The following is a 16,656-nucleotide window of genomic DNA, read 5'->3' as shown; positions in this document are numbered from 1 at the left end:
TAATTTAAACTGCAATATTTTTGATATATCAAATGTAAGTAGTTACTGCTATGGAAACAAATCAATAAAAATGCAAGATCTGAAATAGAAGAATGTTGCTGCGCTTTCCTACAGCTCCATTCTGATCACTGCTTCTAGGTTGTGTAAACTGATGTAATTGGTAGAGGCAATACGCAACTCACTGTGCACTTTCAGTCTGAAAATCCACCTTTCACTCTGTTTGTAAAACAGCTTAGGTGTGATTTATAGATGTGATTGTAAAACCATGAGGAACCACCATGACTTCCTGCCTAACAAAGGCAAGTGGACTTCTCTTCTCTGAGCTGGACCAAAATGCAAAAATGCTTGGGTTTTTTTTTGTGTGTTTTTCTTTATTTTTTGTTTGTTTGGTTTAGTTTTTTTTTTTTTTTTTAGGTGCTCAGCAAGAGCAGTTGCTACTGGAACTTGAATTTCAGCCATAACTGTGTGTGTTCTGCACTTCTGAACACCATATCTAAAGGCTGTATTTATGCACAATATATAGTTCGTTTTGACAGAGAAGAGGACAGTGAGAGGCACTTACATATTCATCACATTTCTTCTTCTCCAGGTGGCTGTTTGTCAGACTTCTCCTGCTTTCTCGATCCGAAATAAACTTGCTGAAAGAAGTCAGAGGATTTATTTCCAGCGGGCGCGTTTATAAAATGCAAACATGTTAATTCCATAAGCATCATGTGATTACAAAACATGCAATGTATAAAAGACGGATAAGAAAAGAGGTCAAACTCGTAACTGTTAATGAGCCAGATTGCTTTTCCGCTGGCAAACCTTGGGTGTCAATAAAGGTAGTGCTAGCACAAGGCGAGAAGGAATGTACACAGGGCGGCATTTCAGGAGATTTAGTGATGAAAAAGCAGCGATTCTGTGGGCAGGAAGATGACAAATTTGCACAGACATTAACAGGGCCCTGTTAACGGGCTGCTCCGGGTACCCTGCCGAGCATCTCGGCTACAGATCTGGCTCCCAGCCACTCCGTTTGTTTTCTCACGGAGCCGCGGGGCATCCAGCACCGGGATGAGGGCAGCAGTGGCACCTGGGTCCCAAACCCTCCGGTGCCCACTCCGGGCGGAGGGCTCTGGAGCTGCAAGGAGGAAGCAGCGCCGTCCTTCCCGCAGCCACCACTGCCCGGGGCCAGCCCAGCTCAGCGGCAGGCCCAGCAGCTCCGCACCACTGCATTTCCATCGAAGGGCCCTGGAAAACCCACGCATTAAATCCAGCAGCCTGCAGAATGAAACACCCCGGTGCTGGGACGCTCGGAGCAACGAGCTTCTCTTTCTCGGCACCCACTGCCCGTGCTTCGTCCTTGGGACAGACCCGCCAGGAACGCGCTGTGGCCTGAGCGAGGTTTGCCTCCTGCCACTATGTTGCTGCATCCTTGGCATTTTTGACACTTCTGCTCTGGCGTGCTGTTATTTTTCTCACAGATCCTGTCTTCAGCTAATGCTTTGGTTTGCCTGTAGCGTTCTCTCGACTTCTCATTTGAAGACGTATGTAAAAGCCAGTCGTGGCATCTTGCTTCTCTTGCACACAGGTCTCAGGCGCTGTTGGGACCACCGTGTCCTGCCGTCCTAACCAGCGGCTGCCACCGAGCTCGCGAGAGCCTTTGGGCTGCAGGTCACTTAGGGTGGCTCTTCTCAATGAAAGCCAACACTAAATTACACGTGGTGTTTTGTTTCACGTGAAGAAAAACTCTCTTAACTGCTTCCCACAGCTGCGACAGACACTTCACACTGACTCAGATGGTGGTTTAGTTCTGTGCAACCAAAGGTATTTAGGCTGGCCATAAGACAACAAATTCATAAATATAAAGTTCTATCAATTTATGACTCTGGATTACTAGTAAAAGATGGTGAGAAGCTGGTTTCTAGGCATATGCCAAAATGCTACAGCTGTAAGGCCACTGACCCACTTCCACAGCTGACACCCTGGGCCCTGCATGCTTAGTAGTTTTTTCATAAAGTACCTTGTGCTCATTTTTTAGATATAATGGTAAACATCCTTGATAGAAAAATGCCTTTTAAAGTCTGACCTTTCTTTATGATGTACTTCCATTTGGAGTTTATCCCCTATATTTGGTAAAATCTGACAAAAAATATTTAGTGTTACTGTTGCTCTTGTTGTAAATTTGCCTCCTACCCATCAGTCTATTTTGTCTTCACACAGACAACAACCAGCTACAGATTCTTCCCATACTTTTTAAACTATTAACTCCCTTATATTTAAACTACTAAACTACTATATTTAAACTACAAATCAGAAGTTAATTTGCTGCAACATACAGACAATGCACAAGGTTTAGCAGTCCTAGAGAAGCTGGAAGAGTTGATTGAACCTCCTCCACTGCTGTCAGAAGTGAAAAGCAACCACTCCGATGTTAGACTGCTCCCAAACCAACTTTCTGAAGTTCAGCACATAGGTCTCTCACCCTCATGGAATAAAACCACAAACTGGTCTTCTATAGAATCAGAGCTTGCATATTTTCTTTTTATGTCTGTTTAAAGCTCATCTCTTGAATGTAGGCAGCTGAGTGTGAACAGTTTGGAAAAGACATTCCAGCTCTCTCATGAAATACCCTGCAGGCAATTCTACAGTCAGGAGCAAGAGAAGAGTTTTGTCTCCTGTTGGTTTTGAAGTGCTGCTGGGAACATCTGCGGACTTTGCCTTCTTCTGTCATTTATGGACATCCCGTGTCACTTTTGATTTTGTCAATTATGATAGAGGCAACTAGTCTGCTCCCCTCCTCCCTGTTATGCTCGTTCCTAGCTATTTTGCTCCGGTTTAATAATCGCAGAAATAATAATTTTGTAGATATTATTGCTGTTTGGTAAAGTTCAATGAAAATTATTGGTGAAGAATTTGCAAATGATAAAAACAATACTTGATCACATTGGTGTGAATGTATATGATATAAAGCTACCTTGGAATTTCATATTAAAATACTTTTGATGGAAAAAATCAGAATTTCTGATTCTGATTCTTCTCCAGAATTAGTATTTGATTTCTTTCTGGAATGGACTTGAAAAAAAAAGGCTAACCTGATTTCATAATTCGATCCAAAACACTGTTTTGAATTAATCCTACATTGAACTGGGTTGGACTTGATGTCCAGCCTCTTTTCTCCTATTACAAACTTTGCTCCTCACCCACTCCACGTTTACCATGTCACACCACAGATTTTTCTCCGCTTACACCGTGGGAAGTGGATTGTGAGACCATGTCAGACAAGGGTCTGTGAGGGACACAGCACTGGGTAGGACTTTTCTTACACACTTACAGAGTGTCTCCCAGCCCCAAGGCTACCTGCAGTGCAGCCATGGGGTGCCCATAGGATTCACTAGAGCCTAGGTAGAAAATGTTACTGAACTTGGGGAAAAAAAAAACTAGGGAGGAGGCATCCAGTGAATTAAAAAAAAAAAAAAAAAAATCCCAAGATTTTGCTTTTATGAACATTTAACTTTTTTTTTCCATTGCACGGTGATTTTATCTACAGTATGAAAGAGAATATGCATTAGAATATGGAAATTTCTAAACCATGGCATCTATCTACTCGGCTAAATATATGTTCTCAGAAATCAGACTATTCACTGTCCAGACTGTTGTATATCTGCTCTTTATAAATATGACAGGACCAAAGTGAAACGATTATTTGCTGCAGAGTCTCTCAGTGCTCCCAAGGCCACGGTGAGAGCTGCTGTAGAAAGGCACACTCTGCTGGTCCACATCCCTGAAGCCTTGTGACTCCCCGACATGCACAAAATCCTTCCGTGCTCCTGTTGTCTTCATTGCAAAGTTTGTTCATCATCAAAAGACATAACCTGTTCTTGTGTATTTCTGCTTCTAGTTGTGCTTTACATGTCACAGAGTATGAACTGTTTATACCAAATTTCTCTGATATGTTTAAAGAATATCCTGGTCAAAAATAATCAGCTTATCTTTGTGATTAATCCATCCTCATACTTGGCTCACAGAGAATCTGTTAATCTAGTTCTTGTTTTCTTTGGTGCAAGGCAGAAAATCAGTCTTATTAGCAAAGTGGCTTTAAAAGGACCATGTTTAACTCTGGTTTAAAATTAAATTTATTAGAGAATTTATATGAGAAATGTCTCATATAAGGTGCTGAGTTAATCATTTTGTTTAAGCTGAGTTAAAACAATTTAGCTATCATAATTAACTTAAAGTGATATCTGACAATGTCTTAAATGCCTTTTAATGCCTCAAAGTTAGGAAAAGCTGGTTTTGCCAAGATGACAGACCTCTGTCCTTAGGCATCTTCCGAAATGGAGCTGTAGCTTGAGCAACAGTGAAGTCTTCCAAGGCGAGCAGGAACAAGAAATGCAAAGAAACGTTGGTCTGGCTCACACTGAAACTCCCACCACATCTGGGATTGCCTGTGAACAGCCTTGTTAGCCGAGCCAGGGCTGCTGCTGATCTACCAGCAGCTGCAAACCAAGACAAGCGCTCAGCATCGTGCCAGCCTCTTCCTAAGGGCTTCATCGCAGGCTTATCGTGACCGTTTTATACCCAGGATACTCAGTTAACGGCACACGAAGAGGGAGATGTCTGGATTTGGGATGTCTGGATTTCTCCTTTACTTCCAGCAGAAGTTTAACATTTCCATACAGAAAGAAAACCCCTCTCCAAACCAACGCTCCCTCCCAGTGGTGTATACATAAACACATATTCAGGTCCATCTTCAGGCTGGATTCCTGGCGTTCCAGCCAGGAATCAGGCTGGATTTCTGGATCCAAAGGAAACTAGAGCATTCCTCACCTGCCCCTCAAGATCAGGAAATGTTTAGGATTTAAACACAGGCCTGGAATCAGCTCCTCACTGCTCTATCTTGCCCCAAAGACCCTTTAAATGTTTGATTTGCATTGAGCAAGGTTAGCTGCACACTGGGAAAAGAAGCAGGTTTAGAATGAAAAACAGAGTGCAAAATCAAACAAGTTGGAACAACTAACTAAATATATAAATAAATGGTTGAAAATTACAGATCTAATCTAAAGCTCAAGGGAAATCAACAACGAAACAAGTTCCATTGGCTTTAAAGGACTGTGGATTTTCACACAGCCTTACACCATGTGCCAGAGAGCACAGAAAAGGTTTTTCATGCCCTGATCAGCCTCTCACTCACTTGGCGTTTGCCAAAACAGTTCCAGAAAGAGGAAAACCGTATCCCCCGGGGCAGCACTTGGGCAGGGGAGCACAGCAGGCTCTGCCTGCCTGCTTGCTCACCAAGGCACTTGCACAAGCTGGTCGAGGGCTTGCAGGGCACACTGGGTCCTTTGGAAGTCCATGGCTCCCACATGATGATGCCCAGGCCATCTACACCTCTAAATCTTGCTTTTAGGAGGTACACGAACATGTTGGATATGTTGGGCAATATACTACTCTGTAGTACCAGGCATGAATTTACTTATGCCTACACTACAGGCAGAGACTGTGATTTACTCAGTAGAATAAAAACCTTCAGAGAGCAGCCCAGCACACAGATGATAGACAACCATCATGGGCTACTTCCTATATCTAAACAATGCTTTGTGAAGGTGAAGAATCACTCATGAAGGAACGGAAACGATGGAAGGCTTTAGCTGGCCCTAAGAGCCAGAAAAGTAATTAGAAATCCTTCCGAGATTCCTGGTGCTCTTCCCACTCTTCTCCTTTCTTTTGCAGGCAGTCTCCTTGGGCCCCTCTATGCTTCCCATGCACTAACTCCTCCAAGCCAACCTTGGCAATCAAAGACCAGCATTCACTGATAAACGAGGCACTAACAAGGCTTCTTCCCAAAACAGTTACTTGCAGGAGATTCCAAAGAGTTCCCCGAGTTTTCTCTCCTTCTCCTACCACAGGCATAAACCCCTCCACCCTTGCCTTAGGAAGTGAACCAGTAGGAAAGCCAGCGGGTTCATACGGGAACTGGTTTTTTTTTGGCAAAGTTGGAGGTGTTTGGTGTTTTTTTCTTTCCTTTTCTTACTTCTTTCTTTCCTTATTTATTTATTGATTGATTTTGTATCAGAAGCGGTTTGTGTTTCGCCTCGGCACTTCCCACCGAAGAAGCCGCATCAGGAAATTCCCGCGCGGCTCCCACGCTGGCCAAAGGGAGCAGCTGCTGAGGACATCCCCAGGACTTCCCCTCCATGCAGCGCGACCTGCCCAGCGGCGCAGGCCCGCGGCGCCCCCACGGCCCCCAACACACCCCAACGTGCGAGAAGACACCCGCGTTTTACACCAGGGCCTGGGTCACTCCACAGCCAGGAAGCTCCTTCCAAAGGCGGAAAGGGCAGGGGAAGGGGCTGGGTCAATTCGGAAGGTTTAAACCCTGCCAGGAGCAGTCCAGCGGGGCTGCGGGAAATGAACGGGATTACGTGTGGCTTTCTTACAGGCACAAGTACCTGGATCTGCGGGCAGAAACCTTCACGCTCCACCTGTGTTTGTGATATCTGATCAGGAAGTTTGATGGGGAAGCAGCTTCTTGTTCTATAGCTCACAAAAGGCAAACGCTGCCCGTCAGCAGAGCTTTGCTGTAAACACGACCTGATCCATCACCTGTTGGACACAGTGCCCCACGGTTCCCTGGGCCGGGAAGAACTGACAGGCTTTTAAAAATTAATTAAAAGCTTACAGAAAGAAGGAAAAAAAGTCAGCAGCCTAACAGTTTGAAAGCACGCACTGACTTTTTACTGAAATCAGTAGAAGTAACAAGACCTCAGTGAGGCAAAGCCCTTGCTCCCCTCGTCTCTCACTGACGCTGTCTTGGGGAGCAGCAGCCACAGCAGGGACTGGAAGAGCTTTTCCTACCCTTAGTCCAAGAATCCATGAGCTATCCTGGACTGGAAGAGCTTTTCCTACCCTTAGTCCAAGGGCTATCCTGGACTGGAAGAGCTTTTCCTGCCCACCACGCCGCCTGTGAATTCCCATCAGCTGGAATACTTAGCTGTGGCCATGCAGGTTAAAGCCATGTCGAGGCCAAAGGTCACCAAAGTGATTTCCCCCCAATTATTCCATTGGTCTAATTGCATTTATTATTAGTAGTTCTTTGCTGTGTGTAAGCAGACATTTCAAAATGTTGGCTTTTTGCTGCATTATATGTTTGTGCATTTTATTAGACTAATTTGAAAGATTCAAGATGATGAATAAATTGCCACTCTGTTTGCTTTATCTGCTGTTGCAGCCTATGCCCAACAGATGTCACATATGAAATTCAAATTACATCTTCAAATGGAGCATGACTTGGTAATGAATAATTCAAGGCATATACTGAAAATTAGAATGCTGTTTTTAAACAGTGTGTTTCTTAGCACAGACAACGTCAGTGGAAAAATACTCACCTATTTATCTGGCCATTTTCCACCTCTGTGAAATCATTTAAATCATTGCTGATGTTATCATCTTCAGGGACAGTCATATTCTGCAATTCAGCCAGTTCTAATCCTGCTTTGAAAAGCATCCTGGGAGAGGAATTGTACGTATCCAAGTGTCTATCCAAATATTAGTGTTTGGTTGGTATCTTGCAAGGCAGCTGCAGCCGTGACGTGAGCAATCTGAACAAAACATAAGGAAAAAATAAAAGAAAGATGTATGCTACCCACAGTAGACAATATCGCCAGAAAAATACCGTGGGACCTGAACAAGACAGACCATCTTTACCAATCTATGCTGTATTTCCAGAGGCACTTTAGGTGAATGAATGCCTCACAGAAGAGTGGTAACATTATGCTCCTTAATTAAATGAACTTCACTAGCAAGACAAATTTATCCAGTTGCACAACCATTGCTGAAGATGGTACTTGTAATTATAAACTGGCAGGAAAACCAATAATATTTATTTCAAAAAAAAAAAAGGTTAACCACCTAAAAATTAAAGAATAAAATGTTTTGCTTGCCCAAGTCCCCATTTGTTACTTGCTGCTCATCCTTTTTAGGTTCCCCATGCTCCTTTTCACAAAAATAACAAATAAATAAGATGCTCTCTCATCATCTTCATTGCTTGTGTCCACACTGCAGGTAGGTGGAGGGAGCAGAGGGGTAGAATTGTTCCAGAACTCGGCTCTACCAACATCTGTATTCCTGACATGAATTAATATTTATCAGACATAAGGCACCCTCTGCAAATTCTCTCTACTGCGACACTTAAACTGAGCAAAGGCGGCAACAGACAAAGCAAATCCCTGGACTCACGGATCACATGGAGACACAGATAATGTCTCTGGTGTGACCCGTAAGCAATGCCTAGCGCTCAGCCGAACCCTCTGCCCGTAGACGTGCTGTGCACAAGCTCCTCAAACGACACCAAAAGCACAGGAGCTACAAATCATCTCCCAAAAACACCAGCCGACTGGAAAAGCCCGATTGGAAGAGCCCAACCTCTCCGCTGAACCCCAACTGCGGCGCAATTCAGTCACCGTTCGTTCTGAATCGCACGTCGCTCCGAAACGAGCTCAACCCTCTTCCTTCCCATCCCGCGGATGGATTTTCCACGGTCATGCCGGACCCCTCTGCTATTCCCCCTGGCTACTTCATGAGCGCTCACACGCCAGCGGCGCTTGGGGACCCGACTGGGACATCAGAGCAACCTCAAAACCAAAGGCAAATACTCACATGTAGCCGGAGGAAGCAGGAGCCCCAAGGAACAGGGGAGCCTTAGTTCACTGCTCGGTCAGATGTGACATCTGCTCGTTTCAAGTTGACTTTACGGGACCCAGCACTTCTGGTTTATACTACATCCCTTCCACACATAAAAGGGATTTGCAAAAAGAGCATTTTCGCTGTAAAGTTTCTCAGAAATTTAATTTTACCTTGAGGTTCACCTCGTCCTAAAAAGACAGCTTTCTCCACATATGCTAAAGTCTCCAACTTTAAGGTATAAATTCAAAGTTTGGCCTAAAACACTTACAGAAAGGTAGAATCTGCTCATTTCTACAGAGGAAGTGTGTGGACAGGACAGGACAGGACGGGGTGGCAGACGTGGCCAGGGGAAGGTGCCAAGGGCCACGAGCTCATCGTCTACAGACAGTCTGTAACTACAGACACCAGGAGAGCAAGCACCTGTGTGCAAAAACGTGGCCACCAGGAGGGAAAAAAAAACAAAAAAAGATTTAAATGGCTGATAAATAAATACAGGCTAGCGAGTAGAAGGTGATTTTAGCAGTGACATTCTGGAACAGTCTTCCCAGAAGCAGCGAGGATAAAATAAGCATTCCTATTTTGGAAGGGAAGCTTGATCTTTTTATAAAAGGATAAAGCCACAGGAGAGCGCGATTGCCGAGGTGGCGCTGAATCCTGAAGCTTCTTGTGACCCCGCGCTCCTAAAAATAAACAGTCCTTTAACAGAAGTGACAATGTCTGCGCTGAGATTTGCATCCACGGAAATTTTTTAAATCCATGCAAAGATTTGTCCCATGTTCAAGCGCCTCAACTTTCCCTCTGGGTGCAGTTTTGCATCTTAGTTCCCCCGGGAGGATTTTCAGAATTGCCTCGACGTTGCCTCCACTTAATAAATCTCACATTAATTGTTTCAAAAATAGGTGCTGAAATTAGCACTTCTGTGAGGGAAACAGTGTGCTAGAGACTTCACAGGCCTCCCAGCTCACTGATATGTACCTCCTGCCTCTCACTTCTGCTGGGATCTAGCTGAGATATGTTACAAGGCCTGAATGACAGTGCAAAAGTGCCCACATGTTTTGTTTGCACTAAAACTCCGATTCTATGAAAAACTGAATGAAGACACAGCAAAATCTTAGTGCAATTGATGTTGCCTGGAGCACCAGCAATAATTCTAGGAAATTCAAGATTTCAAGACGGATGAGCTCTTCCTGCAGCTGCAGGACGGCACATCTTCAAACCTGCATAACTTCTTCCTTGCTTAGTGATCTCCTAAAACTAAAGAAAAAAGAAACTCCAAGACACTCTGAAACTAAAGAACTGTTGAGTGAAACAGTGCATTGCACATGCAAGTCCGAGAAAATCTGATTTCAGCACCAAAACACTAGGAGAGAAACAGAGAAATGTGAGGACGGTGACTGACCTGTTAAGTGATAATATTAACTCATTGCAAACCTTGGTTAACCACCTCATCCTTAATATCTCCATCTGTAAAATTCAGATTATAGAGATTATAATACTCACGTTGCAAAGCACTTGCCTACTTAGCACAGAAGGGTGCAACACGCGAGATACAAGGAAATACAGACTAAGGAAAACCCTAATTTTTGGCCAGAACCACTCTCCTTTGCATCCACACACAGCAACATCTGTGAAAGCTACTCCCTCTAAGCTCTCCTAACAGGTGGTAAAGTAGAAGCGGTCATAAGATTTCATCTCCCAAATGCCTATTTTTAACACCTAATTCTGGTCGTGACAAATCACACGCTGGTTCTAAATAAAGTCTGCAGGGCCTCCAGGTAGGATTCACCTCAGCCAGCCTTGCTCTCCGAACACTGCGTGACCACTCCGGGCTCCTCATCTGGACTCCGTGGCACAGAAAGAAGAGTCCGGCCTTGCCAGGCTAACTCATCCCAGCCTAGTGAAGGTGTCCGTACACACGCAGAATTGCTCCCTGCAAACCCAGCTGGGACAGGGAAACCGAGCTAAGCGAGCCTCCACCTCAGGTGTCAGGGCTACTAATCCTGAGGAGAGAGGAAAGACGTGTTGCAGCTAGTAAAATTCACCATATGTCGTTTTGGAGCTATAGTAGAGGCAGCAGGGTAGTATTTGTATTTAAGGCCTTTTCATTCACAAAATGTCTTTAACTCACATCCAAATAAAAATGCTCTTTTGGCAGAGATACCTAGGCAGAGCTTTAGTCTTAATTGATGCAGAAAGGTAAAAAGCAATGACCTGACCAACGAGGGTGGCAATCCCGACCCGTGCCAGGCACCGCGCTCATTCCCGTGCCCATCCGTAACTCCCCAAAAGGGAACAGTGCCCCAACACCTGCAACCAAACCTCTCTCCCCAGACACACACAGTGAACCAATGACAAGAAATACCAGCTCTCCTCTTACTTGGAACTTCTTCACTGAGACAGGCAAACACTCAGCACGAATCACCTCGGGAAGAAACAGGAGAGGACTCAGGCCCTGCTTGCAGGAACATCAAAGATTGACGTTTTGTGGCTGATCCAGGCCCTTGGTTGAGCAGGAAGAGGGCTGCACGGGGCTAGAAGCTCGCCCTCGTCTTTAGACATCCCATGATAAGTCTTGTAAAACCTATTTTAGAGAATTTATTTATCATGTGCTGCTTACAAAATAACACTGCTGCCTTAAACTTATGGGAGAGATAACAATTGGTCACAGAGCCCATATGGAGGACACAAGAAAATACAATGAATTTATTTTTCTCAAGGACATTGAGACCTTCATAAGCCATCAAAAGACAGCTGCAAGAACTGGGGTCTTTTCCTCTACTGCCTTCTGAAACAGCCCTTTTCTCCCCCTCCTGAAATCCTTACAACTCCCATTTTCCAAACTATCAACACATCACAACGGCAGTAATAGCCTTGAAAAGCTGGCTGTAATGGGCTTGAAAAGTGTGTGAAGAAGTGCAAGACGAACACCTGGAAGAGAACTCCAGAACACTCTTCACTAGAAGCCACATTTCTATCAATAACATCATCCCTGCATGATTCACAGTTTGTTCTTTTTTTTAATATCCTGGAAATGACACAATTCAGAAGTATGACCATAGACAGACGGCTGCCCAGGTGTTGACCAAGCAGCTGGGAGGTGCTATGGGGCTGAAGTACATTTTGATGCCGTTTCAGCCCTTTTTAGGCCCGGTGTGTGTCACATGGCCTGGCTCATGCTCACTTCCTTCCCTGCATTTCCTGCGGCCACATGGCCTTGTCGTTTGGTACAACTAGTAGTAGTTTGGAGTGTCACTTTCCCAAGCACACTAAGCACTTTTAACCACGGAATTCAAGATAATTTACTCAAACCTGAAATATGACTCAACTTTCTGTTCAAAGAGAGTTTTGCCAAGAACCCTTGGTCGGTTAGGAGTCATCAGGATCCAGCTTGGGTTTCACGCAAGCTGCTTTATTCCTGCAAAGACTGAGGTGTGATAGGTCTTTCTCTGCTCACATTTTTGCATGTTCTTTCAAACAGCAGCAATGACCGGTAAGACTCTATGGATATAAAAGGCCGAGCTTGAATCTCTGTAAACTGTTCACATGGATGACAAAAAAAGCAGGAACAGGTTTCATACATAACGGCATCACTTTGGAAGCGACGCTCTCCTTTTGCTGGGCACTAGTGACACCCGACATCCGGAACATAAAGTTCCTGTTTTACTCCTAACCTACAGGAAGGACAAAGCAGAGAGATAACTGGGATAACAAAGATGGGCAATTACAGACTGACTCACATCCAGCGCGAGCATCCGCGAGGCTGGAAACGTCACTGCCTCCAGCTGCTCGGCCCCGGCCCTCTCCGCAAGGCTAAAGCCTCGGGAGCCATGGGGATCTAGGAAAGGGAGGGAACAAGGTGCTGGCACCTGATCAGCCATCCCGGGATAGCAGAGGGGAGATGCTCCTGCGGCTACTGCAGCTGTGAGCGCCCCAAAGCGGAGCCCTGATCCCTCCTTCCAGCGCCTCTTCTCCCTGACACAGCCCCCCAGGCACCAGGAACGGGTACAGACAAGTTGTGCACAGGGTGGGAGAAACAACCAGCCAAGAGAAGGCTCGATAAAGAAGCACAGAGAGAAATGTTCCAGAAAAAGGAGGGTTTTGTACAAAACGCAACTACTCAACCTCTTTCAGTGCTGTGACCTTGGGTTGCAAGAAGAAAACGTTCCTACTCTGCCCCATCACTTTCGGCGCTGCCCTCCCGTACTGCCGTAAAGAAAGGGAAGACAGTCCCAAATTAAGTCTCGACAGGCTACTCGGTTGATCAAAGGCAGGCAAATAAGAAATCGTAAAATACTAGTCTGATTCACCCTGTGATTCATGACTTTAGGCAAAACACTTAAAGATGAGCCATAAAGGAAAATGGTTTTAAGTACATTTTTGTTTTGAGCCCTTCCCAGTCAATTTAGGGAAGGCATTTGGCAGAGGGATGTAGTCACATTTTTTCCTAATTATATTTCTCTGTGAAATCCTCTCAACATTCTCAGTCTTGCCGAAGAGGTCCCAGAACACACCACAAACACAAGAGCTCCTGCAGCCCACAGAGACGGTGCCGCGAGAGCCGAGCACCGTGGGCTAATAGCAGCTTAAAATTTTTTATTTAACATTGATTTTTGTACTACAGAAGGAAAAACTCCTTGCATTAGTCTACAACTCACTTTTTTTTTTTTTTTTTCTTCCGCCCCTCCAGTTTACATGCAATTTCTTGGCTTCGGTTTCCTTGTCTGTTAAGAGACTCAGAGTGGTATTTACCTGAAAACTTTACACAGGTATTATGAGAATTAACTGGATAAGGCCTGCAACGCTCTTCGAGCATGCAAAAAGCTGCCGTTTTTACTAAGAGTGACTGTTTCAATGTCTTGGATTGGATTAAGGTTAAAGCAGTAACTGCATATCAAAATTGAAACCCTTTCAGTCAGATCTGGAATACTTAAGCAGACCTACAACCCCTTGCTTTTCTCCCCATAACAGTTTTAAAACAGGAGTTCTGTATACTGCAATAGTCGGACTATTTGCTAAGCTTGTTTCCACAAAAATGAGCAACCCAAGGAAAGGACAGAGGGATAGGGCAGAACACGGGAGGAGGGAAAATCCCAATTACACTCAGTCACCGCTATTCCCCAAAAGCCCCCAAAGCAGAAAAATCCTGAGGAAAGGCAGGACAAAGACCCACGTCAAGCGAGCAGGCTCATGGGAGAGCCCTTCCTCCCCTTCCATGCCTTAAAATCCTTGTATAACGCAGGATATGGCCACGAGGGACAACTGAACCTCCCTGTTCTCAACGCCGCGGGAAGAGTGGAACGAGGCGGAGGAGAATCCTTCCCACAGAATCTCCTCTGTGCTCGGAGCCCATCCGCATCCCGGCTCCGGCGGGTCCCGTTACGGCCCCGGCAGCCTCCGGCGAGTGGGCAGAGGCCGCTGCCGGGCGCCTCGGGAAGCGGCGCCTCTCCAGAAAAAGAGAATAAAACAAAAGGAGGGGGGGAAAAGGGAGGGAAAGAACACCTGCCGAAAAGGCAAAGTCAAAGGGGAGGCATCCAGCACTACAGTGAGGCACATCCCATGCTAGTCAGTGAATTTCCACAGAGTTGCCTCACAAGCCCCTTGCTCGCTGGAATTGTGGCAATTCCTACATTTCGGAGAAGCCGATGGATTTCAGCGCTGTTTCAGAACGGGTTGCAAGCCTGGAAATGGCAGCTACGGATACCATGTATCCTTCAGTAACAGGCGAAATTCCCTTGTAGATACCTTTTAGAGCAAGCCTGCACTTGGGTGGCAAAGGGAACAAAAGTTAGCTGGAACAAAGCTATTCCCTCCCCCGTCCCCGTCTTTGTGGCTGCTTTTACTACTGATGGCTTAAAAAAAAAAAGAGCAAATCAAAATGTAAAGAGAGCATTTGTTACTCCTCTACTTTCAGAGCAAGGACTGGTTTGTGTCACCTTGTCTTGCAAGCAGCAGCAAAACCCAACACACAAGAGGAGGGGAGCGAGGCACCAAGGCCACAGGGACAGCCCCTGGGCACGGGGGTCAGCAGAGACGCCCCAGGGCAGCACTTGGGGCCACCAAGTCATGCCCTGATAGGCAGCAGGTCGAGGCTGGAAAGGGGACGAGCTTCTCCTGCAGCGAAACCAGCTGCCGAACAGGGGGTTTTACTTCATCTTCCCACTGCCACCCAAACAAGGCGCAGGTTTACGCACTTCCCCAGCTCCTCTTTCGCCCAGGGCGATGCCTTACAGCTACAGGTTGCGTTGCAAACTCGGAACAGCAAGGGGCACAAACGCTGCGAGGCGAGAGGAGGCCGAACGCGTTCGCGGGCAGGTGGAGATGCCCCCGAATCCGGCTCCTTTGTGTTCTCCTCCCTGCCTCCTCCCGAGCAGGCAGCTCAGCTGCTCCTCTCTGTGCACGGGCCAGCGCTGGCACCTATGGACACGCACGTATGGACACACACGTGCACGCCCAGCCCGGCGTCGGGAATAGCGCCCAACGTGCCGGACAAGGGGACAGGAGCGGCTCATGTGCCACCCGGCCAGGACGCGGGGCCTCATCCTGCGGGATGCGCCGCCCGCAGCGACCCCGCTCCCGCCGCCGAGCGGGAACACGCTCCCTCCCACCTGCCCATTATTTAATTTTTCCATTATTGTATTTCACGCGTTGATTTGCATCATTTTCGTTTTTCACCATTTTCATGCTTTTACCCTTTCGCACATGGTTTTCCCCGTTTTTACCTCGCGGCGCCGGGCGGGCCGGGCTCGCCGCTCGCTGCCGCGTCCGCGGGCGCTCCGCAGCGCCCGCCCGAGCCGGCGCCCGCCCGCGGCTCCCCCCGCGCCCCGCGGAGCTGCCGCATGGCGCGGCCTCCCCCCGCTCCCTTCCCTCCCCTTCCCGTCCCTTCCCTCCGCGGGGCTGCGGCCGCAGCCCCTTCCCGCGGCCGCCCACGGCCCGCGGGGACAAAGCGCGGGCCGGGCCGGGCGCGCTGCGCGGGGCAGCGCGGGCGCGCACACAAAGGCTCCGCGCTCGGCCCCCCAGCCCCGATTGCATCAGATGCCGCCTACCTGGCCCTGCAGCCGGCGGGTGCCCTCGCTGCGCTCCCGGCGGGGACCCCCCCTCGAAATACAGTGTTAATAAAAATAATTAACAAAAATAATAGTAACGGCGAAAGGAAAACCGCGGGGATGGGCGCGGAGGGAGCGCGCGGCGAGCGGGATGCGGCTCCTGCACCGCGCCGCGGGGCTGTGCGCATGTGGCGGTGGGCGGGCGCGCGCGCGCGCGCGGGCGGGAGCGCGCGCGAAGGGCCGGGCGCGCGCCCGCGCCTCCAGGTGCGGCGCGGGACCCCGCGTGGCCGCGGGCAGCGGCTCCGCGCGCGCGCGCAGGGCTCCCGCGCCAAGGAGGGGTTTTACCGCCTTTTTTTTTTTAGCCCYTTAAAAAAAAACTTTTTCCCCTCTTTTTTTTCCCCCTTCTTTTTCTTTTTTTCTTGCTTTTTTTTTTTTCTTTTATTTTTCCTCATTGGCCTAGTTCACATTTTTTTTTTCCCCCCACTCTCTGTCAGGCAGACCCTTTTGTAGCGAAAGGGGGGATTTTCCTTGGGTTTCCTCTGAAATGGCAGCGGAAGAGCTGGCATTACCGCCTCGCCCCGCTTCCTGTTTCCTCATGCAAAGCGTGCACAGGGCGCAAAGGCGGCCGCTTCTGCAAGAGGTCGGGGCGCTCGCCGTGGGGCAAGGCCCCTTTCCCTTCGTAGCGGGGCACTCACATCCACACCGAGCACCCAAACTACAGCTTGTGCCTCCCGTAGCCATCGCTGCAAAGCGCCCGAGCCGCTGCAGCCACCTCGGCGCCCACCCTGCAGCAAGAAGCAGGGGCCAAGGCTGGCGTGGGGGCGGCTGCCAGCGGCCCCATGGCGAGTTTTGGGAGGGCAGGCCCCAGACGGCACGGGCATGCAGGGAGAACAGCACTTTCCAAATCTCTCCCTCTATACATGCCTGCCAGGCTCCCCTTACTGCTCTT

The 16,656-nt window shown here is 47.7% G+C and overlaps 1 protein-coding gene across 2 annotated transcripts in view; it reads right to left on the bottom strand.

Moving 5' to 3' along the window:
* SLC38A1 (solute carrier family 38 member 1) overlaps positions 1 to 15,764 on the bottom strand; it is a 40,507-nt gene extending 24,743 nt beyond the window's left edge. For both annotated transcript variants that reach the window (XR_003251102.1, XM_026050260.1), the window contains exons 1-3: positions 15,708 to 15,764; positions 7,368 to 7,580; positions 563 to 638 (exon numbers count right to left, since the gene is read on the bottom strand). Coding sequence is in view for 1 of the 2 variants with exons in the window: in XM_026050260.1 (XP_025906045.1) it covers positions 563 to 638; positions 7,368 to 7,486 (195 nt within the window). In the remaining variant the exon portion in view is untranslated. The remainder of the gene's footprint in view (positions 1 to 562; positions 639 to 7,367; positions 7,581 to 15,707) is intronic.
* Positions 15,765 to 16,656: the final 892 nt, after the last annotated feature.

Source organism: Nothoprocta perdicaria, unplaced genomic scaffold, assembly GCF_003342845.1.
Source record: "Nothoprocta perdicaria isolate Ctin4 unplaced genomic scaffold, notPer1 scaffold_67, whole genome shotgun sequence".
Classification (NCBI taxonomy): Eukaryota; Metazoa; Chordata; class Aves; order Tinamiformes; family Tinamidae; genus Nothoprocta; species Nothoprocta perdicaria.
The sequence above is the reverse complement of the archived record's forward strand: the minus strand, read 5'-3'. Positions and strand labels throughout refer to the sequence as shown.